Here is a 25662-nt window from a genome sequence, read left to right on the forward strand (position 1 = left end):
TGGGGTGGGTGTTTTTCTTGTTTATGTCAAGAAATTCTTAATTATAAAAATAGTGACCGTGTCTTGTAAAGGAGGACTTCTCAGTAGTGCACTTAGGCAAAGTCAGTCTGCTCAGATGAATGCAACACAGATGAAATTGAATGTGCAAGTTATCATATAAAGCATGTGGGACACTGACCATTTTAACTTTGGACAAAACAAGACAGAAATGAAGACTTAGAATTATAGCAAGTAGCTAAGCCACAGCTTTCATACAACTCAAACATTTAGCAAGAGACATGCACAAGATGAATTTCCTCAAGAACAAGTGTAAAAAAAAAAATATGCTTGAGCTGTTGGTTTTGTTTGTTGTAGGGGTGTGTGTTTGTTTGGGGGAGGTCTGGTTTTGCTTGTTTGGTTTGGGTTTTGATTATTTCAATGACAGCCTCACATTTCATTCTCCCCCGGAACAGAAAAAGAGGTTATCAGTTACAGGATAGGCATGAAATTCAGGCAATATTCAAAGTGACCTTGGCACACCCAGCCAGTTTGGCTTTGGTGTAACTTCAATCAGGTATTAAATCACATGTATTTTCACCCCTTAGAATTTGTGTACTGCACACAACTAAAAGTTAATAATAATTGTACTATTTGGGATGATGCTCAGAAACAGAAAAATAATCTGACCTAATCAAAGCTTTCTTTTTTAAAAAACAAACAAAACACCAATAACAGCCTCCTCCCCATAACCCAAAACTCCCCCAAAACCTCCAAAACAAGACAAACACACAATCCTAAACTTATTTTGTCATGCCAAACTCTGCAGCTTGGAGTGAGCAACTTTAGATGGTGCAGGCATGTCACAGCATCCATGCATAGCAGGGCTGTGCAGAGAAACTCCAGCAGAAGCTGTGTCATGCTGTTGGGGTGCTGGAGTCAGCCAAGGGGTGCTCACACAGAAGCAAGGGACAGCAGCCACAGTGGGTGCTAAGGAGCGTGGCTGCAGTGCCAGCATTGAAGCTTGGCTGTCTCTCTGCTGCAGCAATGTGCTGTGCAGACACAGGCCAAGAAGGAACATACCGCTGGGTAGCCTGAGCTGACATCCACCACCACAAGAGCAGTCACTTGTACAAACCATTCCTACTCTCTCTCAAACTGCCTGGCTCACAAGCTGATTCACAAGGTATTTAGTCAGTGTAATGACTATCCCAGGGAATACTTACAAGCACCCCCTCCCAGAGCTGCATATACAAAGACCCTTGCATACAGCTAAGAACAGCTACTGAAAACCTGGTCCCAAATGCACTGGGAGCTATTTTAGTGACAGACTGAGGAGCTGGGGGATTTCCCTGCCTAGCCACAGAAGACATATACCAGTATTTGCGTGAGATACATCAGACTGCCTCTTCTCTTAGCTACATCTCCAAAAGAGCTTCCTTGAGTTTTCCCCTAGGCTCATATTTCAGCTTTTCTGCAAAGGCCAAACTCTCACAGGCTTCACTGTGCTCACAGTTTGCTCCTGTGTTCCAGCAAATTCCCTAGACATGAACTACATCAAACCCCACCCAATCATTTCTGCAGTTTTAAAAACCACTAACTATTGACTGAAGAACACTTCTGAAGTTTTGCCAGCACCTTATGACACAGTACAATCTCAAAATCCAGACACCCCAAATTCACCCAGCTTTGCTTCCATGCTCTGCATGTCTGCAACTGATAAATCCTTCAGAGGTGTAAGGTGTTTGATAATGCAGGGGAAGAAGGGAAATCAAGTATCAAGCTGAAGGCCTGGTACGATGTTTGCATTTCCAATCTAACTGTCTGCCTCCAAGGTTACAAAATTACACCACTTGGTAACCCATGCAGTTCTTTCCCAATCACCGGGTAGTCTGAGGTGCTGCTTTTCCCAGCAAACAGGCATAGGTACCAGAGAGATGTATTTCCAGATTGCAGTAATTTCATTTACAAGCACAGAACAGAAACAGAAAGGTATTATCAAAAGATCCTAAACTACATAGCACAAGACAAAAGCATACTCCTTGTAAGAGACTTTTTTTCTGCCCTCATAAATCAGTAGGGAAAAAACCCAAACCAAAATCACAAGCTATTTTTAAAAAAGAGGCAGGATGGGGAGAAAAATCAAAAGAGTCTTTGCAAAGAAGAGAAAACAATGGAACGGAAAAAAAAGTCTCAAGTCAGATAAAGCCAGCCAAATACTGGGCAAGTTGGCTGGTACTGGGCAGGTTGGCTGGCAGCATTCTCCCTGGCCCTGCTTGTTAAGCAAGTGCTGTGGATCTAGTGGAGAGATGGGAGAGGTTGAATGAGTCATTACAGCTCAACGCTGCAAACACATTTCTTCTCCATCTCAAAACGGGGCTCACAATCACACTGGAGCCAGCAAGTGTCTCCCTGGGAAGTGCTAGAGCAGCAAGTCCTTCGAGGGAAAAAGCTTTTGTAGAATTTTGCCTAATTACATAAGGAGTCTCCCAAAGCCAGCAAAGACAAACTGCTTTTTGGAACCGTTTGAGAATGCACCTGCATCAAGCAGATGGAGCTGCTGGTGTTCAGAGGGATTTTTTTCCCTCCAACACCTGAGGGCACCTAATTTCTGAGGCCTTGTCAGCTCCAAAACCAGGAAAAGTCCTGTGGCAGACCTAAGTGTAAAAATATCTCTAGCAATACACACAAGGCAACTGGCTGACTAAACCCTCAAGGGCTTGCCCAGTTGTCTAGGAGGGTGACTTGCAGACAAAGCTACACAAACAGGAGTTCAGCTCATCTGCTGAAGCTCAGTGGCCTTTGGAACACCACCATACTCACCCAAATCCTAATGCACCCAGCACTCTTTGGGACACCTCTGCCAGAGAACTCATCCTAAGTTCCTTTGTGCTACCCTCTACTCAGTCACTCAAAAACACAGCCTCAAGTCCATCTTTCACTGGAAACAGAACTTGCCCCAATAGCCTTATACTGATAACAGGTTTTGACATAAAAGGCAGGGGAAGGGGCTGTGTATGTACAAGGCAGGGCTGAGGGGTGCTGCCCTGGAACCTGTACCCTGTGAGGTACAGGTCCTCATTCTGTTGAGCATCACACAGAGGAAATAAAGGCAGATTTCTATCTCTCTCATTACTTCCTTTTACTGTCCTGCTTATCAGATTTTCTGGCTCTGCTGACAACAGTGCCAATCAACTTGTAACAGTTTTGTTTTCATTTTCCCCACCCTCAAGCAGTATCAGAGAAAAAGGTTCTACAGTAATGTGATAGTGACCACTGCAGTAGAGGGCAATCAGAAGTTGCAGTGTTGAGACAGGGAACTCACCTAATTGCTGACAGATTCCTTTTGGCTTTAAGCAAAGCAAAACATGCACAGCAGGGAAGAGGGGTGGGGAAAGAAGGTGTAGTACCAGGAAGCATCTAGCTTCTAACAGGAATTGCTGAGATAGCCTAAAGAAGTGAGTGTGTGCCAATACACAGCCTTTCTTCTTGCAAACCTACCTTTCCTCACGTTCCCTTTTCTGTTTACGAGCATGACGGTCCATCACGCTGGTTTTAGTCCTTGTCTTCTTCCAGGAGTAGTAAAATTTCACCAGGCTGGCTATTGATTTGTCAGGAAGCTGCAAATTAAACATATATCCTTTTATATGTTTATATGTAAAGTATCCCCAGGAGTTCACATACAATTGGTCTGGTTTCGTCATGAACATCTGATCATTTTGTGTAGGATTCTCTCAAAAGCTCAAGTGAGGCAGTTCTGCAGCCTTTCCAAAAACTGTCTATGAAGGAGTGTTTCAGGTTAGTGCCTACTATTTAGGGATAACCAAATCTCTAAGGAGTATCTCAGCAAGCCTCCATTCACCAGCCAGGTAGCTGGTTCCCTTCAGAATAGATGAACATAGCAAGAGCAAATCCAAAATAGGGCCTTCAGACTGAGATTTTTAAAATCCAACACAGGCATGTGTAAGCAACCTCAGGAACTGCTGAATTGCAGGCTACATCCCAAGCAGATCTTTGATGTTTGGTTAAAGAGGTTTATTCACACCATTCCAACAATGAAGTCTATTCGCATGTCTCAACAAAGACGTTTTCAACGTCACTGTGGGGGGAACTGACAATACAGGAAAGCACAGGTCTCAGAATTTTATCTTTCTCTTTTCTTCTTGTCCTCCTACATTAATGTCATTGCCCTGCAGCTATGAATGAAAAGTCTGCCTTCCAAAAGACAAAGTGTCATTAATCTTAATTTTCTACTTTTGAAGTATTCTGCATGGATGTTCTTACACAGGACTTACACGAGGTAAAAGTCCAGCCTTTCTCACTGAATAAAACATGCTTTAGATCAGTGTCTGATTCAGCTTGGAGACCAGGACAAGTAGGGAGGAATAGCAAAATGTGAGCAAGAGCCAGATCTCTCTTTCAGATACAGCAATTTAAGTCTCCATTTGAGATAAGCCTGGTTCTCAGACTGCAGGTTGACTTTAGATTCTAATAATGGATCACACCAAAACTATGACTCTAGCCCACAGCTGCACACAGGCATAAATCCATCTGTGTTGGCAAGCCACAGGTGCTACTGTCAATGTTGTGTTGTCAATAGCCATGCAGCAGGCTGGTACACTAGAATTAAAGAATTCCAAAGAACTAACAGAAGGACAACACTGCTCTTGACAAACATCCACTTGGCCACAAACATATGTTAAGAGTGCCAAAATACCAGAACCAGCTCCGGTAAATATTGCCACTCACTTTTAATTCTCTAGTTTTGATGAACTTTTTTCTCCCCCTCAGTTCTAAGTGGCATCAGTGCTAATAGGACAGCATATTAGAGTGCATTGACCAGCAGGTCAAGGGAGGTGATTCTCTCCCTCTACTCAGCTCTGGTAAGACCCCACCTGGAGTACTGTGTCCAGTTCTGGAGCCCCTATTACAAGAGAGATATGGAGGTGCTGGAAGGTGTCCAGAGAAGGGCCACGAGGATGATCAGAGGGCTGGAGCACCTCTCCTATGAGGACAGACTGAAAGAGTTGGGGCTGTTCAGTCTGGAGAAGAGAAGGCTCCAAGGTGACCTAATTGTGGCCTTCCAGTATCTGAAGGGGGCCTACAAGAAGGCTGGGGAGGGACTTCTCAGGATAGTAGGTAGTGATAGGACTAGGGGGAATGGAATGAAGCTGGAGGTGGGGAGATTCAGGCTGGATGTGAGGAGGAAGTTCTTCCCCATGAGAGTGGTGAAGCCCTGGAATGGGTTGTCCAGGGAGGTGGTTGAGGCCCTATCCCTGGAGGTGTTTAAGCCCAGGCTGGATGAGGCTCTGGCCAGCCTGATCTAGTGTGGAGTGTCCCTGTCCATGGCAAGGGCGTTGAAACTTGATGATCCTTGTGGTCCCTTCCAACCCTGACTGATACTATGATATATAAACTAACAATTAATGTGCCCCTGACCCATTGATTCCTGTCCCATTAAACAGAAAGCTTCATGCCATCTAATTCCTTTGATGCAGAATGGCTTTTCTAGGAATAACAGTGAAAAAAAAAATAACTAGGGAACTTCACTCGTGGAGACAGTCATGCTTCTACACAAAGCAAACTTGAGAATTTTGTGCTTTGGTACTGAAACAAGCAACAGGACAGGCTTTATGTTCTCTTTTTTTCCCCAGGACATTCCCCTCTCCTTTTGTTTCTCCCTATGTAAGAACAGCTTCATCCTTTCGGAGTCCACAACTCCCGAAACTGTATCCAGCTGTCCACAATATGTGCGAGCCTCATTATCTGACCCAAGAAAGTAGGGGACCCTAGGACTCCAAGACCATTTGAAAACAAACACTAGTGAAGGAGCTTCACCAAGGATAGGAAGAAAGGAAGCCTCTTCCTGACACCCTTGTGAAAAGGGACCTGGCAGTTCTCCTTCATACTTGGGAGGCAAGTCACCTTTTGCTTTTCAGCAGGATCAGCAACACAGACATTCATGTGTGCTTTGAAGAGGCTGAACAGACTGCAACAGCCTATGCTCACTTCAAAGGGTCACAGGCAACGTAACCAGGTCCTGCTGGAACACTCAAGAAGCACTTTACTGCAGGAGAGCAAAGAACAAAGCCTGGTTCCCACCCAGGTGATGAACCACTTGAAGAAACTCTCAAGATACAATTAATAAATATTTTTTACATCCCATCCTCCCCCTTTTTTGAAAAATTGCACACACCCATGCAGTTCCCTTTCAGGCAGAAACTTATCCTTGAAGTCCTCAATCACAGTTTTAAAAAATACCACTACCAGGCAAAAGCCAAGGACTGAATGCTTGCAGCGGTGTATAAACCTCCATACCACAGCATCCACTGACAGTCTCAAATCAGATTAAGCACAGACTTCATAGGCAAAATGAATTCCTAGAAAGCAGGCCGTAAAAAAGGAACAGGCTGTAGAAATTCCTAGAATTCCTAGAAAGCAGGCTGTAAAAAATGTGTACACAGATGATCTTCACTCTGTGTGCGGGTGGGCATGTGTGTACAGACCATACCTGATCTCCAGCTGAGACAAACACTACTGTAGCATGCTGGGGACTGACTACTGTAATTTCCAACCAAAAAACACTGCACAGTCAAAGTTCATCCTGAACCAGGAAAACATTTCTACAGAGACTCTGGAAACAATGTAGTTTCTTCCCATTCATGGCAATATTTTTCCACTAACATCCCCTTTGGCCTGTTCTCTCCCAAGAACATTAGACAGGAGCCCAGCACAATCAGGACTGAAGATGATGGTACAACTGCCTGCTGTGCTTTTCCATTCCTGTGACACCACTTACCATCTGCTGGATCCTGTGGAAGGTTTTCCCATGGAAACTGAAGGCCTGTTCAAACAAGACCTTGTCTTCCACTGTCCACTCATCTGGGAATGGAGTAAAGTTTGGCAGATCTGCCAAAGACTTCTCAATGTTATGCTTGTGCCAAAACAGCATTCCAAGGGCCTAGAAACAAGGACACCAAGGGAACAATTGTAATCACAACTACATTATTCACATGCAAAGGGAGGGGGGAGGGATAACACATTTTTCTCAGGCAACATGCTAGACAATTTTAATTCTCAGCTACATCAGACACTTCTCTGTATGTGAGAAACCCAGAATTTGATCTCCACCCCAGTAGTTGTGAAGGCCAGCGAGATGTTCATCCAAACCACACAGGTAGTAATGTAATATGACAGTAGCAACAGAAAGGGGAAAGAAGAAAATTTAAGACATCATTCCAGCTTCACTGATTGTGGTATGTACAGGAAAGCTGAGCAAAGACTTGGGAAGGCTATCTAAAACCAGGCTGGGCTAATGGGAACTTCTTGCTAGTGCTCAACTCCCTTCACTTCTTGTGCAATTAGGACAGTTTAGTTGACTGGGAGGGGGAGCGTGGGGGTGGTGGTTATAGTTGTTTAGGGGGCTATAGGGAGGAGAGTATGAGGGAAGAACTGGAAGAACATATGCAGCTTTGACTTGCTGCTGATGTCCCTGATCAAAAGGGGGAACAAATCTCACTCATTCTGGGGACTGCTCTTTTGTTCCTTGGAGAGATGCTTTGTTTCACTACTGCAGTCTCTGGTTCTAGGTTCCAAAGTGCAGGCACTGTACTTTAACTGACAACGTTCTCCTCCTGTTATATGTGAGACGCTTGCAGACGCCTCTCTCTCAGGAGTGCACAGCCCCTGTGTGTTATAACACATCACTACATCTGGCATGCCAGTGACAGGCAAGTAATTTTGGGGAAGGCCTGGCTGCAGAACTAGAAACCAGGCTTTGGCAATAGCTGTGAAGAGAAAACAATTCCCAACATGCTGAGTAAAACACCAGAGTAACCTGCTTGTCATATGCAAACTCAGCTTGGGTTTCATCTAGTAGTTTTGCTCTGGCTGCTCAGAGCTACAAAATCCCTCCAAATTTGGGGTTTCCCCATTATGCTTTGCTATGCAAAATGCAGTTCCTTTATGGGATTTTGCTCCCCTAAGACTTTGCAGAGTGTGTATAAAAACATTAGTGCTGCACAAGATCTTGCCCTGACCCTACTAGCCTCTCAACACTGCCCAGGCATCCTTCTCCTCCCTTTTGTCATCAAACAGAACAAGAAGCAGTCTTGACTGCAGCACGGTCACTCAAGATGTCATAGGAACAACACAGACACTTATCTCCATCCACCCTGGCAGGCACAGGGTGAAACTATTTTGCAGCCACAATAGACAGAGTTTTCTCTCCCCAGCCATTCCTTTCAACTTCAATTACAAGATGTACCAAATAACCCCTGGGAGAAAGCAAGGGAAAATCCAGGACACATTTTGGATATCAGGGTAGTGTTAAATACCACCAAGGGTGACAGCAAGGGCTGAAGTATACAAAAATGTTTTCCTTATAGGCTTAACAGGAGAAAGTGTCCCTCCTCTGCCCTGTGCTGTCCTAAGAAAGCTCTGCATTTGTACACAGGCAAATGAATACACAGCTATTCCAGCCTTCAGGGTGTCTGACATAGGCAGGCAGGAGAGCACAGCTCACAGCCAGGCTTGCTGTACCACTCCCAAAAGCCTGCAAGTGCTACAGCTCAGCAAAACCACCTACAGCCATTTGCAAGACTAGCTTAAGTGGGCTTGCCCTGCTGGAGCTCATCTGCTTGCCAGAACCTGCCTTTTCCCTGCCTTAGAGCTGGTGAGGCTACAGGAACTCCCACCAGCACAGCCCCAAGCCTCCAACCATCATCTGACAGCAGCAGAGCCAACAACAGGGCACTCGACCACAGGCAAGGGGAAAGAAAGGACAGAATTATAGTAGCCACATGCAGCGCATATGCAGCCAGCTGGACAGGAAAGCTGCTGGGCAAAGGAGTGCCAGAACATGCCCCAGCCACCCTGACAGGCAGCTTGCCATTCTCTCCAACAAACTGGTACATCTCAATCTGCAAAGGTAGGCTTTGGGCAGGGGGTACAGACAGAAGAATAGGAATTTCTGTGAAGATGGTCAGCTAAGCCACCTGCATAGAGGTCCAAAGAGACTGACTGCTGGGGAGATGCACGCACTGGAAAGGAATGCCCTGGTCAGGAGAGGCCAGAAACAGTGGCCAAATGTAAACCAAGCTCTGCCTGGCTTCCAGAGAGTTCATATCAGCTTATCCACAGTTACCCAGCCAACAGCACCTCTGATGGTATCTGCTGAAGAGAGAGTATCCTGTGGTGACACAACTAATCATCCTGATTTGAAAGCCCTGACACTTGTCCTGTAACACAAAATGAGTACATGTCTTCCAGAGTGATACAAGATAGATGCTCTCCAGTTATTTTCTGGATGTGCCTAGCTGAGCTGTCTAGGAAATCCTGAAGGCCCTGGGAAACATGTTTAACACCAGAGTATTACACAAGAGTGCTGGAGCAAGAAAAATCTTTAGAAGGAAGGAGACATTTTTACAAGTTGCTCAGCCACTTTACATCCTGGTGGAGTAAATCCTGTAACTTCTACTTCTGTATACAGAGAAGGAGAGAAAAACTTTGAGGAATGAGTGGGAGGTCTGCACTTCCAATGTTAAAATGAATGCAAATCTCTGTCAGACAAATCTAAGTCTTTCAAAACACAGGAATTCAATACTGCTTTTTTTAAAAGTCACAAGCTTTATTTTGACCAGTCTACAGTCTCCAGACAACACTTGTCCCTTAAAATAAAGAACCCCATTTTTATTACCCTATGACCATCTATTTTGGGCAAATATTACCCACAACATCCAATGCTAAGATATGTCCATCTGAACTGAAGTAAGCTACCACCCTTATTTTCATTTAAGTTTGCAGCCTTTCAGTGCTTTCATCTTCCTTTTATTGCTGTCTTCTGCACTTGGAAACTGCAATTATCAAGTCTGATCATTCCTGATTTTGCTGGAAATATTGCTGGGTTTCTCAACGTCAGTGCTCTTGTTTCTGTCTTTTTGAGCATGAGTATCAACCACTGAAAGTCCAACTCAAAGATGATAGCAATTTGAATAGAAAACCTGCCCACCAAAATCACTGGTCTCTATGCTCTTGGCCTGAACAATTTCATGAAGTTTCCATAGAATCCTTCTGTAAAGACAGTACATAATTTGCCAGTACACTATGTCAGTAGGTTCCCTGCCTTCCCTTTCCAGGCAAGTATTAGTGCATAAGAAAACTCCACAGAATTCAGAAAAGCTTCCCAGGCATAGGTGTACTCATCTCCCCAGATGAGTGTTGAAATTCATGTTACCTAACCCAGGAAAGATTAGTATGCAACCTCAGACCATGTGGAGTAAAGGAGAAGTCTGCTCCTCAGACAGGATTTCCATCCCTAGGCTAAAGGCACTGGCTAACCTCAGGGACAGCTGGTAAAGTCATCCACTGCTGCTGCACATGTATCTCAAGTGCTCATTTATTCAATGCAAAATGATTTGCAGCACAGTTTTTAAAGTAAATAACCATGGATACTGTTTTGCCTCAGAAAAGCATATGATGGTTCAATAGCTCATTAATAACTTCCAATACATCCACGAGGCAGAGGTGGAGCCATCAAGGGGAAACTGCAATGCAATCAGGCAGCTGTTCAAAGACAAGCCAATCTCTTTAACAAAGTAGGGGTTCTGAAAATGTTCAAGTTGTAGCCACCATAGGAAGCATAATACCCATGGTTAAATGCTGCTAGAAATAAACATGGCTTTGGTTTTCCAGTTTTGACTCTTGAAGTAAAGCTAAAGATGAACTCCATATCCCCCAGAGCACAGGTTACTATTAAGAACAGCCAGTTTTGGAGAAGTTAGAAGGGGAAAAACCCAGACTGTATAGAAGGAAAGAAGCAGTTCTGGACAGTCACTTTAATTTATGTCCTAACACCTGCTGAAAAAAATTTAAAAATAAATATTCAAAGGGTTTTACCTGCTCCATATTGTATCCATGCTTCTCTTTAGCAATGGCAATATATTCATCCACTGAAAAACAAAGACAAGGCATTAGAGCATTTCATAAAACCATCTCCTCTTACCCTTTCATTCTAAAGCCCAGCCCTGAGGCTCTGACTTCAGTCATGGTCACTGCAACTTTCACATAGAACTTGCACGAATGGCTGCTGTTTCCAACAGTTCAGGAAAAACAGCAAACAAGAGGAAAAGAACAGTCACCAGACAAACTACTATGTATTTTTCTTAACAAGCCTAGGTAATGTATGATATCCAATCCAGTTCCAGCACTTCTGAAACACGGCATATAGCATTTCAAAACTTGTTCACCAAAGCTATGGACCTAACTGTCCCAGTTACTTTTTTTTCCCCCTATTCTCCCAAAACAGTTCTTTTCTTAAGAACAAAAGTCCTCAGACACAGTCCATACCTTCTAATACTGCCAGAGTCCTAGCACTGCAAAACCACTGCAGATATCTTGGCAATTTTTTCAGCCCTTATGCCTCAACAGTTTTACACCTTGGACTGAATTCTACCCTCTATGCATTATTTGGCCCCCAGCAGCTTTTAACCTTAACAATGCAAAGCTGCTCTAAGGAGTTACATTTTATATAGACAAGACTACAACCAAAATGTCCCTTTCCGTAAGAGCTTACACTCTATGCAACAGCACCCATTTGATAAGGCTGGATCAAAGTCAGTACTAGCAGTGGCATTCTGAAGCCTGTGCCCTTGTGATTGGCCATTATTAAATGCACTGTAATTAACACCTTTGAAAAAAGCCCACATGCTCAAAGGTGAAACTTCCACTTCACCTAAGAGTGCTAGATGCTGGAAGCACTGGTTGGCTGTGGGATAACCAGTATGTCAGGATCCCAAAAGACTCATGGTAAGAGAATTCACTTCAAATTTTGGACTTCAAGTCATTGCTCCTTACTTTCCTCCCACAGGGAAGAATACAAACAAATTCTTGTGCTAAGGACCTGTCTCACAGAGTGAATGCACAGCATCTCTGGAAGGAAATGGTTCTCTGTGCTACAACTAAGGAAGCCACATTTCCCACAGTTTGGGCCTGACAACTTCAGCTCTCAATGTGCTTCTCCCAGGTTTTCTGCTTTTATGAGAACTCTCACATGGGTTCTCTGAATCTAATAGTATGGCACATCTTAAAACTTCAAATCTTCCTTTAGCTGAGAAAACAAAGCAATTAAAACATTGGGGAAATAGAGAGGATAGATGAGGAAATGCATAGTATAAGAACACTAGCCTCTTATTTTCAGTTTGTCATCAATACAAAGTTGTTAAATCTAGGTACATAGCCCATCTTACAAAACAGTATGACATGTGATATCAATACTGGCCTCTTACTTGGAAAGGAGAGTCACTAGTAAATTTTTGCAAAAAAGGTGTTGCAAAAGAGGGCTTTAAGTGCCATGAAATATTTATACAGCTGTATGTTGAGGCAGAAGAGCATGTAGCACACACAGGCACAGTTCCACTCTAGCAAGGATGCCCCATCAGGTTCTTGCTCTTCCAAGCTCCCACCTGCACACAACAGGGACTTCCAATGGGCTGACAAAACTGTTGCTGGACTCTGCTCTAGATGCATTCAGCAAAAGTTTTATTAGCCCTCTGGAAAAAGGTACAGCCCCAACCATTTGTACCTTCTGCAGTACAAATGCATCTGTCTCTTCGAGTCAGCAAATTGTTTCTAAGGACCACATTGAACATGGGATGAAAACTATCCCTTCTTGCAAATTTCTTCTTGTGCAAGGCAAACATAATAGAACAGCTTCACAGACAGTGCAGGGAATGGGGACAACAACAGAAAATTCTTAGACTGAAATCGCTCCACTGTCTAATAAAACAGTGAGCAGTTGAGGGTTACCAAAGGGTAGGAACCTCAGAAATCAGCTTTGACATGTGTGGTGGGTTGAGAGAGGGCTTAGCTCTCCCTCCTCCACAGAGTAAGAAACCACAGCTAACTCAGTCGAAGAGCAAAAGCTATATATTTACAAGCATATATGGAAAGCAGGTTATATATATAACACAATATATACAGGTATTTACAATATATACACAGAAATACACAGCAAAGACAAATAACACAACAAAAATCCCTCCCTCAGGGAGGGATCCCCTCTTTGGAACCCCCTCTCTCCCCCCCTTACCTCCCTTTTTCCCCAAAAAGGGGTTAGAGAGAGAGAAAGGCAAGTTACTAAGGAAAAGAGTTGTTAGCAAGCTTCAAAAGCTCATGCAGGATTAGTGTTTGCTTATCTGAAGGCCAAGTCCAGCAGTTCGCAGAAGAAGCAGGCAGGGAGAACAGGCTGAAACACCAAACTCCCCCAACTCCCAAACCGAACTGCACTGAGGAAAAAATTTTCCAACCGCTTCACAATCTAAAGCTGAATTTTTGTTTATCAACCAATGAAATTCGTTTAGAATATCAGAATGTTTTGGTTCTAGTACCAAAAACATTAGCCAGTGTGTTCCAGCAGTGTTTGTTCTTAAAGGCACAGCCTCAAACGACCACAACATGGAAAGGAACAACAACAACAACAACAGAGAGAAAACACAATCCAGGAGGACCACACAGAGAAAATGGGGATAAATGGAACTGCCTCCTCCCTACACACCATCCCTTCCCTCCACACGCCAAAGAAGGCAGGGAACGTCAGTAGGATGTGGACAGAAGAATGATTTCATATGCTTCCAGTCTTTAAAACCAGACCAAAACCAAAGGCTGCCAGGAAACCTCAAGTGCAGCATTTCCCTGTACTTCAGTTAAACCCCTTAGGGCAGGTATTGCCCATGCAGTGTTATATATTTTCTGTAAGGGAGAGGGGGAGGAAAAAGAGTTGAATTCTCTGAAGTCCATGGCTGAATTCAGCTCTTGAATGCTAAGCACTGCTGCATTAACTAGCTCCCTTTTGCTGTGGAAAGATCTGCAGTTCTTGATTTGACTTCAGCATCTTATCCTTTAATACAGGCAAACAAGAGATGGGGGGTTTCCCCTTTCCTACCTATGCCAGATGCTATATGCAGTGAGAATACTCCCTCTCTTTTGCACCCTAACCCCCTCAAAAAAAATACAATAAAATCATTACAACCATTTCCTCTCCTAACCAAGTAAGATCAGCAAGGTCCCCATGTATTAATAGGATTTCTCTTGAATCAAGTCAATACACCACAGAGCCAAACAGCAGACTATGAGTGACTGGACACTATGAAAGGCAGTAGGATGCTTTTCTTGTCATGGTGAGGTTGGTGATACCTCAGTGTCATCCCTCACTGTTAGAGCAAAGGAAGAGAGGAGAAAAGTAAGAGGCAATAAGGCAGTACTCCCATATACTAAAGGAGTGTCTGTGGATGAAGGAAGGGCAAGGAGTACCCCATTGTAATGTTACTCTTGCCTGCTCACTGACAATCTAGCCCATTCTGCTTGTCATTTCTTGGCTAATTACAGATTTGCTTGCTTTGATGCTTGCACCATCTGAGAGGTATGACAGTGTCTTGAGCAATCCTTCTGACTGCTCTTTCTTTACGAAATATGAACGAGCACGGCACCAGCTGAGTCATACAATCCCTTTAGTCTCCCATACCAGTAGAGCCTGGAATGGCCATAAGCTTAATGCTGAAAAAAAAAGTGCCCTCTTCCACTTGTGCCTTCCACACGTACCTCTAGCAAGCTCAGGGCAGCAGGCACATGAAATTCTGCTCCACTGCATTTCAGTCGCATTCAGTCACACAGCATGTAACCCAGCAATATGTTTAGACATCAGAGTTCAGAGCCAGAGAAGCCTGGGGCTGAGCCATGCTTACACCAGAAGAGACAGTATGCCAGAAGAGAATAAGCAAGAGCAGCAAAGTAATCCCATCCCATTTCCCCCAGCATAAACTACAGCACCACACTTTCTACCCACATACTTTTTCTCCAAACATGTCAGAAAAAAAAAGCATTCTCCCATCCCATTCAACTCATTTCTCTATGCTGGAAAGATATTTTGGCACAGACCAGGACAGAAAAAGACAATATTTGAATAGAGGCAGTTGTGTGACACAAGATGCATTGCTCCTGTGAAGGCTCTTGTTGCTACTAGAAACCAGATGGGGGGAGGGATGGAAATGAGAATCAAACTAGTATTTCTTTTGCATGCATTTCATCTGTGTAGAGGTGAGCAGGATGCCTCTGTCAGCCCCATACCCAGAATGGAGTGAGCACTGGCCCAAAAGAGCCCCTTCTTAGAGCCAGTCATACTCAGGAAGGCAGAAGCAGCACAACAGGTGAGGGTGCAAAGGGAATAGAGCCCCACATACTGTCCCCAGCAAAGAGGAGAACAGAATGCTCAGAAATACTGAAAAACATCTCCCTATCGGGCAAGAATTGAGGTCTACAATGAAATGACCAAAGCACCCTAAGTGCAGCACCAATGAAGAGACAAGAGAAATTGAAGGGAGTAGGAAAGGAAGCAGATAAAGATGCTTCCCTTCCTACCATCTAGAGAACAGTTTATGACCAAAATGGTGTCATCAACCCCCTGAATTTTATGATCTTGTTTCCAGACATTTTTCTTCACTCACCCTTTTCTCCTGCTAACTATCTTTCCTGCAACAATTCCTCACTAGAGGTAAAAGACAGGCAACCCTCGTCTGACAGAGGGAAGGAGAGACAAGAACAAGCTGCATTGCTGATTTTCAGTCCTGAATTCTAGAAGAATTAATTGAGAGATGTAAAACAGGGAGGCATTAATTTCAGAGTTCTCCCACCCCACCCTGAAAAGGAAAATGCCTGAAAGCAATGACTCTACTCATCAGCATTTAACCAGATGAAACTCTTTCCTAGTGTGTCTTTCAAGAGGATTTCTACTCCCTACTCAAATTGCTTCTTAATGACACTACCAGCATTGCTGGTCAACTTAGTGACCCCAAGGAGGGTTTGCTGCAGAAATGAGTGTGCTAAAGCGTATAGAAAGCAACAGGAATGCAGAGGTAGAGCTGTTGCAGCAGCCTCAGTTCACCCCTATTACTGGGGTACTGCAGGAGCTCTGAACACTTTGCATATTACGTGATGCAATACCCTGACAGAACAGGGTGAAATGAGGACAAAAGGAGCAGCCTTCACAGCCTCAGTAACGTGCTTCACAGGGTTTGATCAATGCTGGAACCTGTGAGGAATTCAGAATGTTTCTGTATACCTCCCACTCCCCTCCATCTCGCGTGAGAACAGGGGAAAGGGAAAAAGTCAATTCCCCTAACAGATTAATGTCATATAAAGAAAATAAGGAACATGGATAGACACATCCATATGAAATTCTTCCAAGTTTCAAAACACAATTACAATGGTACACAAACAATTAAGCTTTGCCATGGCTGTAATAATGAGCAGCTGCATTGCTGTCCCACCGCCCTTGCAGCATTGGCAGAACAATCCTGCCACCTCGTGGTTCCAGCACAGGAGAGGAAGATGCAAAAAGCACAAAGATTGGACAGGTGTCTCACCAAAGCCAGCTGTGACAGGGAGGGGAGAACAAGCAGGAAGCAAAGGACAGTGGCTTGATCACTTTTTCCAGGCAGTATCACTTCAAATAAAATCAGCCTATTTGAAAGACTCCTTTAACACTGTTTCTAGGAATAGAGAGTGATAGTTACACTAACGTAAAGGCTACTTAAAAATTACCTCATGCAGCTGAAGGCATGAAAGGATTTAGGCTTCAACTGCATTGCATCCACAGTTAGCGAGGGAAATTCTGGTGCAAATGGAAGACAAAGTAAAGGGGGGGGGGGGGGGGGGGGGGGGAATCACCCATACCTGGACAAGCGTACCTGAACAGGAGCAACAAAAATACCCTGCAGTGGGGTAGGGTACCTTGAGTAACAAGGCTCCACAGCATCTCTCAACTGCAAACCTACTTACCTACTCGCCTCCCTTAACTCAGACTTTATCTCATCTCTCATCCACAAGACCAGAAGGTGCTAATCCATTAGAAGTATACTTAGGCAGCAGGGCCATGTAAAGCACCCCTGGGAGCCACCTGGGAACATGCACATTTACTGGGACCCCTGAGGAACTGGACTAGGAAACTGCTCCACCTGAGAAACACCCACTCTTCTCCCGCTGTGTTATGTCCTCTCACCCAAGCAGCAGTGAGCCATGTAAGCACTGAGTGGTGGTGGTTGAAAGGACTGAGATGGTCTCACTTCCAGGATAGGCAGCCTCAGACCCCACTATCACCAGCCCTAACTACACAGGCTGCCCCTTTCTCTTTGCACTAGCTCAACTCAAGGCACTGAACAGGTGACCACCACCAAAGCAACATGATACTCATAAAACAGTCTTACACTTGTTTTACGGTTGCATACCATATAAATAACTTTCCTGGAATGTTACACAAGACTGAAAAGAGACAAGCCTCCTAGTTCCAGCAAGGAATGAGATTGTCTCAGTCAAAAGTGAGCTCATTCCTTGCCCAGACACCCCACAGCTGCAGAGATGAGCAGGAACAGGCATAGGTAGGTAAACTAGCACTGGTCAGAAAGAGTTGTTCACAAACCACATCTGGAGTCTGGAAACTACAGCCTCGGAGAGCATAAAACAAAAAATAAAATGGAGTGCTCCATGCTGGGCAATTTCTCCCTTTAAAAGCTCTGACAGCTACCAAAAGCTTCCTATCCCACACAAAGCTAATCAGTCCCCACCTAAGCAGTGCACACTAATAAGCTAGAAAAGGAACATAATTATTTCCTATTTTCCTCCCACCCTTTTTCTTTTTTATTTTAATACTGCTCTTTGCATGGTGTACATCTAAGGGCAAGTCCAAAGTTGAAACTCCAGTGATGGTTAAAGACCTCAGTCATCTGCCTTTTGATTTTCACCACATCAGCAAGAAGGCTGCACTGCAGACAGGTGTACTGAACAATCTAACATAGGTTTGGCAAGCAACAAAATCTATTTTAAACTGTTTATCAGGAAAGCCTTTTGCTAGTTGACACATTACTTTTAAAGCTTTTACCAACATATGCTCATTCCTAAAGCTGGGCCCCAGCTGACACTACCAAGGAAAGGTTCCACACACTGCATACATGTATGGGGAGATGTATTAATGAGGATTTCCATAAAAGAAAGCCAGCCAGCTGATGCTCTCTTGGCTTTTTGCTGCTGCTGTCCTCCCTCAAAAAGGCCATGTAGATGCCCACTGTAAGGACATTCACGGAGGACCTAGGGACCTAATCTATGACCATATTCGATCTGAGTATGGCTATCACTTGGACAGGTACTGGACTGTATTAAACATACTTAGCACTTGATACTGGGTTTGTAGGTCATGCAAGAACAAAAAACCAGTGCACATTAGCTTTTGACAGGGAGGGAGTACTTATTCCCATGTATGACCTTCCAAGACATGGACTAGAAGTTACAGACAGGATAAACATATAGATCAGACACCCTAACAACAGAGTGAGTTTATACCAGAGCAGCTCTTTGTCCAGCAGTGCTCTCAGTTCAGTCCAAGCAGCCCTAAACCCAGATTTATTCTGCTCTCAAACTGTGGCTTGAGTTAACTCCGAGAGGCTATAGACCTGGATTACATACTTAACTACCAGCAGCAACATTCCCAGGCAATGCAAGTAGCAATTATGATAAGAGGTAAAATGTTCAAGAAAAATATTTGATCAGATGGTTCAATGCACGAGATGGCAGCCTGGATTAGAAGAAACCTCCCTCACATAGATTTTCTTATGGATTTTTTTTCAAAATGCCTAACACAGTGGTTCCTTTCCAAAAGCCAACTTCACTCATTCAGAAAAATACCATTTGACACACACTAATGACAGAGTCAGCACAGGAGGCCATAGATTCTAGACTACTAGTAGCATGACACAAAGCTTTGGTACTCTACCCAGGAACACCATGCTTAGTAGGATGAAATTCTTGGTCTGCAAGATAGTCAGCACAGGTTACCATAAGGCTTGGTCAAGCAAACTGCTGCCAACCAGCTTCACAAGCCACCAAGGAATATTCAGACCTCTCAAAAGAATAAACCTTCCACAAGGTCCCTTCAAAATATTCTGAAGCCTTCTAAAACCATAGTATAAAACTATATTCCTCATTGTAATAGGAATGCAAACTCATGACAACACTGTATCAGAGCCAGGCTCCCTAAAAACCATGGGTAACCCTACTTCCCCATGACACAGGGTCTCTGTGCAGTACAAGGGCACACACACAAGGGATGCGTAGGAGCAAAATAGCCTTCAGGTTAATTACAACTCATTATTATTGTTACCAATAATAAAACCTGTGACAAGAGTAGAAGCCATGCTGACTGCCTTTATAATGGATACAAAACCAAAAGAAATGATCAATCTGTCCCTTAGCCACTTCCTTGAAGGATATCACTTGAGCAGAAAGGAAACATGGGGCAAGCCAGCAGGCAGTGAAAGGAAGATGAATTGGGAGTCACACAGAGGAGATGCCCTCAGTAGATATGCCAAGAGCCAGAAGCTGCTCAAAGAGCAAAGTGAGCCTCCAGCTGTAATTGCCCACATCCAGCTTCTCAGCAGCTCCAACAGGAGAACTCCCTGATCCTGAATGGTGAGTGGTCAGGCCACAAAAGCACCCCTTACTATTTCAGTTATTTTTCACAGCCAGTGGCCTCATTTCGAAACCCAGCTATGAGTAACACAATCGTCTCAGCACCCAGATGGCCTCTACACTCAAGAACAAGTTGCATGAAAGATTGCTTCCAGCAAAATGAGATGAAGAATGCCAGGGACTAAGTAACAGCAACTTGATGTTGGAGGGGAATGAATCCTTCAGTTGTATTTTCTGAAGTGTAACTGAAATGCTTTTGTTCCAGCTACAGTTAAAAGCCTGTTTGCAGATGTTTGGGGCTAGTCCCTTCTGAGAAGGCAGGAGCTTTCCCACAACTCCACTCAAGGCACTACTGCATCTGGATGGCAAGCATGAAAAAACTAGCTCTCAGACTTGCTTTGAAAGATTCCATCTTCCTCACTTTCACTTCAGTAGGATGTGAGCACATTAGTAGAAAGCACAGTAACAGAGACATACTTCAAATGCACAGAGTGTTGCAAAAACTAAAGAGAGCAGGTTGTGGCTCTGCCACCCAGTTACTTGCCCAACCCCTCCTATTCCTGCTTCCTGAAAAAAACAGCTCAGCCACTTGATAAGCACCTGTTTAATCACTTCATAAGGCAACCCATGAACTAAGAGAGCATAAACAAGCACCTACTACAGGTTAAGGTGCAGCAGATCATAAAATTCCAGGTACCTTACCCCACACAACATGAGAACCTGGGTAATATACAAGAGTTCTGGGTGAAGAGCCCTTTCTCTATTGGAAAAGCTATCTATGGGCAAACTCACATGGACTGCCCTACTGTAGGCAGGCCAGACTTTAGGAGACACTAACACTCAATAAATCCATTCTTGCACTTGTTTGCTTCCTACAGGTCTGAAACCAAAGAAGTACAAAGAAAAGTTTTTGACCCCTCGAAGAAATCCAGGCAGCTTATATTGTCAGCCAGAACTTGGACAACATAATCTTTATAGCTACCTCTAAAACAAAGTATTAGTGTTACACTGACAGATAAAGGTACTGAAAAATACACACCCCCAAAAAAATAGAAAATGCACTACTACCCTACCCTAACATGAATCTGCAGGAGAAGCACAAGATTGAGAAAGTAACTTAACATGGAGTGCAAAAATAAAGAGTACAGGAAAAATAACTGTGGGAGTGGTTCCTAATTAGAGCAAATAATGCCTCAGCATTATGGTCAGGGAAGCTCTGGCACATGTCCTTGAGAAAGCCTAGCTGCAATGCCTCCTGCACCAGCACCTCTTTAAAGGTCACACTCTGCAGCAGCATATGATATAGCAAGCTGTTACAGCCATAACCTCTTCAAACATTCCTCAACAGTAGATATATCCCAAAAGAGCCACTCCCTGCCTGTGCACAGCTCCCATCACATCCCTAAAAAAAAAATATTTGTTGGTGCATTTGCTAACTAACCTCGTTCAAAGGGAAAAAAAGAAAATATATACACTTTTTTAAAAGTTACCCTCTAGTTCCCCAATCCTTCTTAATTTTCCATCATAGTTATAGTAAGAGACAAGAGGTCAAGAAAAATTACCTAGTCCCCTGAAATGCCCCATGCCTGCCATTCCCAACAAGATCAGCAAGACTTGAGCACACTCAGCCCATCCCAGGGCTGGGTGCAAGCAGTGTGAATTAGCTGCAGCTTGCAAGTTCTTGTCATACTGGTCCTACAACTCCAAGTGCCTATCAGGCTGGCTAAGGCTGCTCCCAAACCTATTTCAGATCAAGGCTTGCTGCCAGGGCAGCTCTTAGCACAGCTATCATCACTCCATTACATCCACATCATCTTGTCTCTAAACTTCTCTTAGAAAAAACACCAGCTTCCTAGCACGAGTACTAGTTCAGTCCCTGCAGCAGCAACAGTAGTGGCAACCTCCAAACTGGGTCATCCTGACATGTTTGGAGGCCTGTTTCACACTGCAGTAAAAAGGAGGAACAAACAGGTGGCAGAAGAGAACAAGGCACATGGAGAAACTGGTGACTGCCCTCACCATCCCCCCCTCTCCACACAGCAGCAAAAATTCCTATAGGATAACACAGCTATCTTAGATAAGACACCCTGGATTCTCTCCACCACATTCTCTCCTTCAGGGTGTTTATGGGTTTTTGAGGGTATTTGTTTGTTTGGGGGTTCCCCCCCCCATTTTTTGGTCTTTGTATTTGAAAAATAAAAAGCAAAAAATAAATCCAAGCAAACTGCACACCACACAATCCACTATGCCATGGGTGAAATCCATCCCAAACACACGCTAGTCCTCTCAAACTAAATTGCTCTCCTAGCTCCAATACAAACCACTGCTGTGAAAGGGTTAAAAACTCATGCTGCTTTAAATAGGCATTCGGGATCCAGTAATACCAACCTGCAGCAATAATGATGAAAGAGCAGCTCCAAGATTTCCACACAGCATTGCAACAGCAACTAGCACAGCAGATGACAAAAGGGAAACTGCAGCTAAGTTTGAGGCAACTGAGGCACTCATGGGATACACCCATAGGCTGGTATCTTCTTTTTGCTGTTTGCAACATTGCTACCATAAACACTGAAGATTGCCTCAGCTACAATGAAGAACTGCATCACTTCACCTTTTGAGCATTTTCTGAAATGCAGTAACTGTGGCTGCTCAGAGAAGTGGCCTTGACTACTATTTCTACAGCTAAACTTAAACAGAATCTTAAAAGGAACAAGTTGTCTCATTTCTCAATGCATGGAGTTGTGTTCTTCAGGTACTGTATTTGCATCCAAGCTTCCCAGCTGCCAGGTTCTTGATGCAAGTCTGCTTTTCCATTAATCCTTTTTGCTATCAGTGGGACAGCCAACAAACTGGTATTTCTAGGGAGGAAGTACATAGAAACAGCAAGACCATAATTTTGAGGGTTTTGTTATATCTTCACTAGAGTGACAAAAGATAAGCACCTAGCTGCAGGTGACAGTTATAACCCCTCAGGTCTATCTCCTCAGAGACCTGTAACTCTTGTCTCTACCTGGCAGCTGTTTTTTAAGGCTAACACTTTTCATACTGTCAAAAAAAAAAACCCAAACAAACAAAACCACAAACAACCCACAACGACCTCAAAAGAAATAAAAAAGGAGAAAAGAAAAAAGAGGCAGCTCAGACACAAGCAAAAAAAAAAAGCCAAACAAGAAAAGCACAATCCATGCACTCCTTTCAAAAACCTCCTACAGCACTTAGCCAGCCACAAAACAAACAAAGAGACAAGCTCAGCTAAGAGTTCAACAACAGTTTTCTCTCTGGTGCAAAGCCTAAGGCAGCTCCCACCCTCCCATCTCTGACCAAGGTAGCTGTACTCTCCCTGAGCACCAACACAACCTTTCTTGGGGTTGTCTAATAAACCAGGTCACAATGACAGGGGCTGGAGGGGACATGGGACCAAAAATAAAACCACAGATCTAACTATTCCCAGGATCCTTTTTACAGTATGATGAAGAGGAAGGATTTAAAAAGCCGATTTGCTGATGCTGAATATGTACTTGACTACATTCTTTCCCTCACTGATGCTGCCTGAGGAGGGGTGCCTGTGTGCTAGGGAGGGGGTGGCTCCTAGGTACCTCTGAAGCATTAATCCCTTCATGTTTAACAGGGGCTTCATTTTCTAAAACAGAGATTTTAAGACCACTTTTCCTCATCTGTGGTGTCCCATTCGTAGTTTGCTACCTTATTGCTATGGCACCCTACACCCCCAGGAAAATGACTACAGATAATGATAATGGGAGTCATCTGTGCACAGAATTCACAGGCCAAAAGAAATGAGCTGAAGAAGAAAGTATGTGACCAGGTAGAAGCCCTTCTTGAAACAACCATGGCTGAGCTACACAATGAAAACAGACTCACCACACAAAGCATGATCAGACACACTCAGCAACCTGAGAAGACAACCATTTTCTTGTTATCTACTCTGGCAGACATTTTAAGTTAGAAATTTCAGGCAAAGGTGATTTACACCTTTAATATCCCCATTAAAAGACAAACAAACAAATAATAATAGCCTGTTCTAGTCACAGACTACCCTTTGAACTACAGCTGGAGACAGACTCTGGCCACTTAAATCTGCAACCTGCCCTCAAAAATACCAGTATTCACTTCACCTTCACAACAGAAGAAATCTACCAAAACTCACTCTCACTCAAAGAAGGCTGTTGGCACTAATGACCAGGACACACTTACAGACTTGGCTGAGAGGGTTTTGGGATCCTGAATGTCAACTCATAGCTTCTTAGGGTGGAACATCACCACTCTCACACTCCCAAACCGTTACCCAGCCTGTGGCACAGTTAATTAAACCTTGCCCATCCAGACACAACAGGGTTAATATAGTAACCATAGCGACGAGCACTTCTTCCTCCATCAGCACCTCAGCTGGTACATTGTTGCCTTCCCAGGATCAGGTTTCCAAGCACATTCAGAGACTCCCTCCCTTTCCCCCAGCCACAGGGCTTGGCCAAGCATATCATGAGGATGATAAAGCACTCACTGCTTCACCTCATCTGGCACTCCTCTGTCCCCATGTCCTCTGGGCACTTCTACCTTCTCTCCATAGGAGGAACGAGATTGTCTAAATTCTCTCGAAGTGCACCAAGGGAGATGTAAAGCAGGGAGCCAGCTGCAGCCTCAAAGGAAGAGATGCCATGGGGTTATAAGGGAAGCACTGATGAGCATCCGAGGTTGGCATACCAGTCAACCATCAGGTCAAAGAGAAGCAGCACTGCAAACCGGAAGACCTAGCTACCATCCACAACCTGCTGTCTCACAGGTATTAAGGCAAGCATCTGCCTCCATAAACTGCAAATCCACTGGACACACCCACCAAGACACCAAAACTTCCATCAAGTGGCATATGTCTTCTGTCAGGAAGAGAGCAGAAAAATTACTTTCACAACAGAGCTTATCACTACCAAAGCAATGTGTCTTTCTCCTCTTGTAGTTCACCTTTGAACTGCAGATGCATAAAGGCAATCATTGCATCCTTTCTTCTTGCTTGGTTTCCATCCCTCACTTTTGGGCAGCTGCAGATGCCAGTACTTGCTCATTTCTAAACCAACTCAATATCATTTTTATGGTTCTACCCATTGGTGTACTTGGCACAGAGAGTGTTGTTTTATTAATAGCTTCATGCTGGCCCAGCTCTATCCTGTGCAGGGTTTCCACAGCATCATTACAATGCATTTTTCACTATTTCTCCCCTCCTTCCCCATGGGCCATTCAGACAGAGAAGACATATGTCTTCCACCTAGCTGTTCCTGCTCCCCAATGTCACCTGGCTCAAGACTTCACTCTTCCTCCTCTCTCCTTTCCCACCCTCTGTGACAGTCTCAGCACAGCCAGAACAATTGCCCTCCATGGCACCAAGTCCTCAGAGAGCCTCTCAGGTGTCTCATTTTGAGAGCAAGTTCTTTGTAAGAGGTGCAACACCACCCACAGCACATGGGGTATTTGGAGCAGAGCTGGAAGGGGAGCAGTTATTTTAAGTTCAAATGTTCAGCTGCTGCACAATGGCAATTCTTTCTTTGTTCTTCAAAAGAGACAGGACAAACTTCTACCTTTGGTCTAACTTTGTGAACTACTCACTAATGGTGACAACTGCTATGTAAGTGACCTCTCAAAGGCAGGAGTATGGCAGTAAATATGGAACATGCTCGCAGTATTCAACTTTGGTATTAATCTGGGCAAGGCAGTTAGTGGTTTGGTCCCAGGATTAATGGTTAACAAGGCACAGAATAAAAAAAGTAGTCAATGTGCCAGCACACACTTCCGTTTCATTTTTCTCTACCATATGCATCATTTCATTGCTCCCAGGTGAAAGGTTTCTCCAACATGATTAAAATATTGCTCCAGCATACAGGGTGCATGGTACCAAAACAAGCTTTAACTAAGTGTATGAGCCTGGAACATCTAGTATACAGGTATCTGCCTGGTCTTGGCTGACACATTGGTCTTTCTAGAGTTCATCTCAAGCTTACAACTTCTGCCAGTTTGGCCAACCCCTAGCAAACCCATCAGCATGCATTGCTCTGGGCATTGTCATAGATCTGCTTACAGTGTTTTGTAGCAGAGACTCACCTTATCAGAGATGGCTTCCAAAAGTTTCACCAACCACACAGAACCATCTTGCTCATGAGAGCTACCAATTCA

The 25662-nt window shown here is 44.0% G+C and overlaps 1 protein-coding gene across 1 annotated transcript in view; it reads right to left on the reverse strand.

Annotated features, from left to right (window-relative positions):
- RCOR1 (REST corepressor 1) overlaps positions 1–25662 on the reverse strand; it is an 84920-nt gene that overhangs the window by 13164 nt on the left and 46094 nt on the right. Inside the window, exons 4-6 of the mRNA XM_054161826.1 lie at positions 10873–10925; positions 6776–6937; positions 3478–3596 (exon numbers count right to left, since the gene is read on the reverse strand). Coding sequence (XP_054017801.1) covers positions 3478–3596; positions 6776–6937; positions 10873–10925 — 334 coding nt within the window. The remainder of the gene's footprint in view (positions 1–3477; positions 3597–6775; positions 6938–10872; positions 10926–25662) is intronic.

This window comes from Dryobates pubescens, chromosome 5 (assembly GCF_014839835.1).
Source record: "Dryobates pubescens isolate bDryPub1 chromosome 5, bDryPub1.pri, whole genome shotgun sequence".
Classification (NCBI taxonomy): domain Eukaryota; kingdom Metazoa; phylum Chordata; class Aves; order Piciformes; family Picidae; genus Dryobates; species Dryobates pubescens.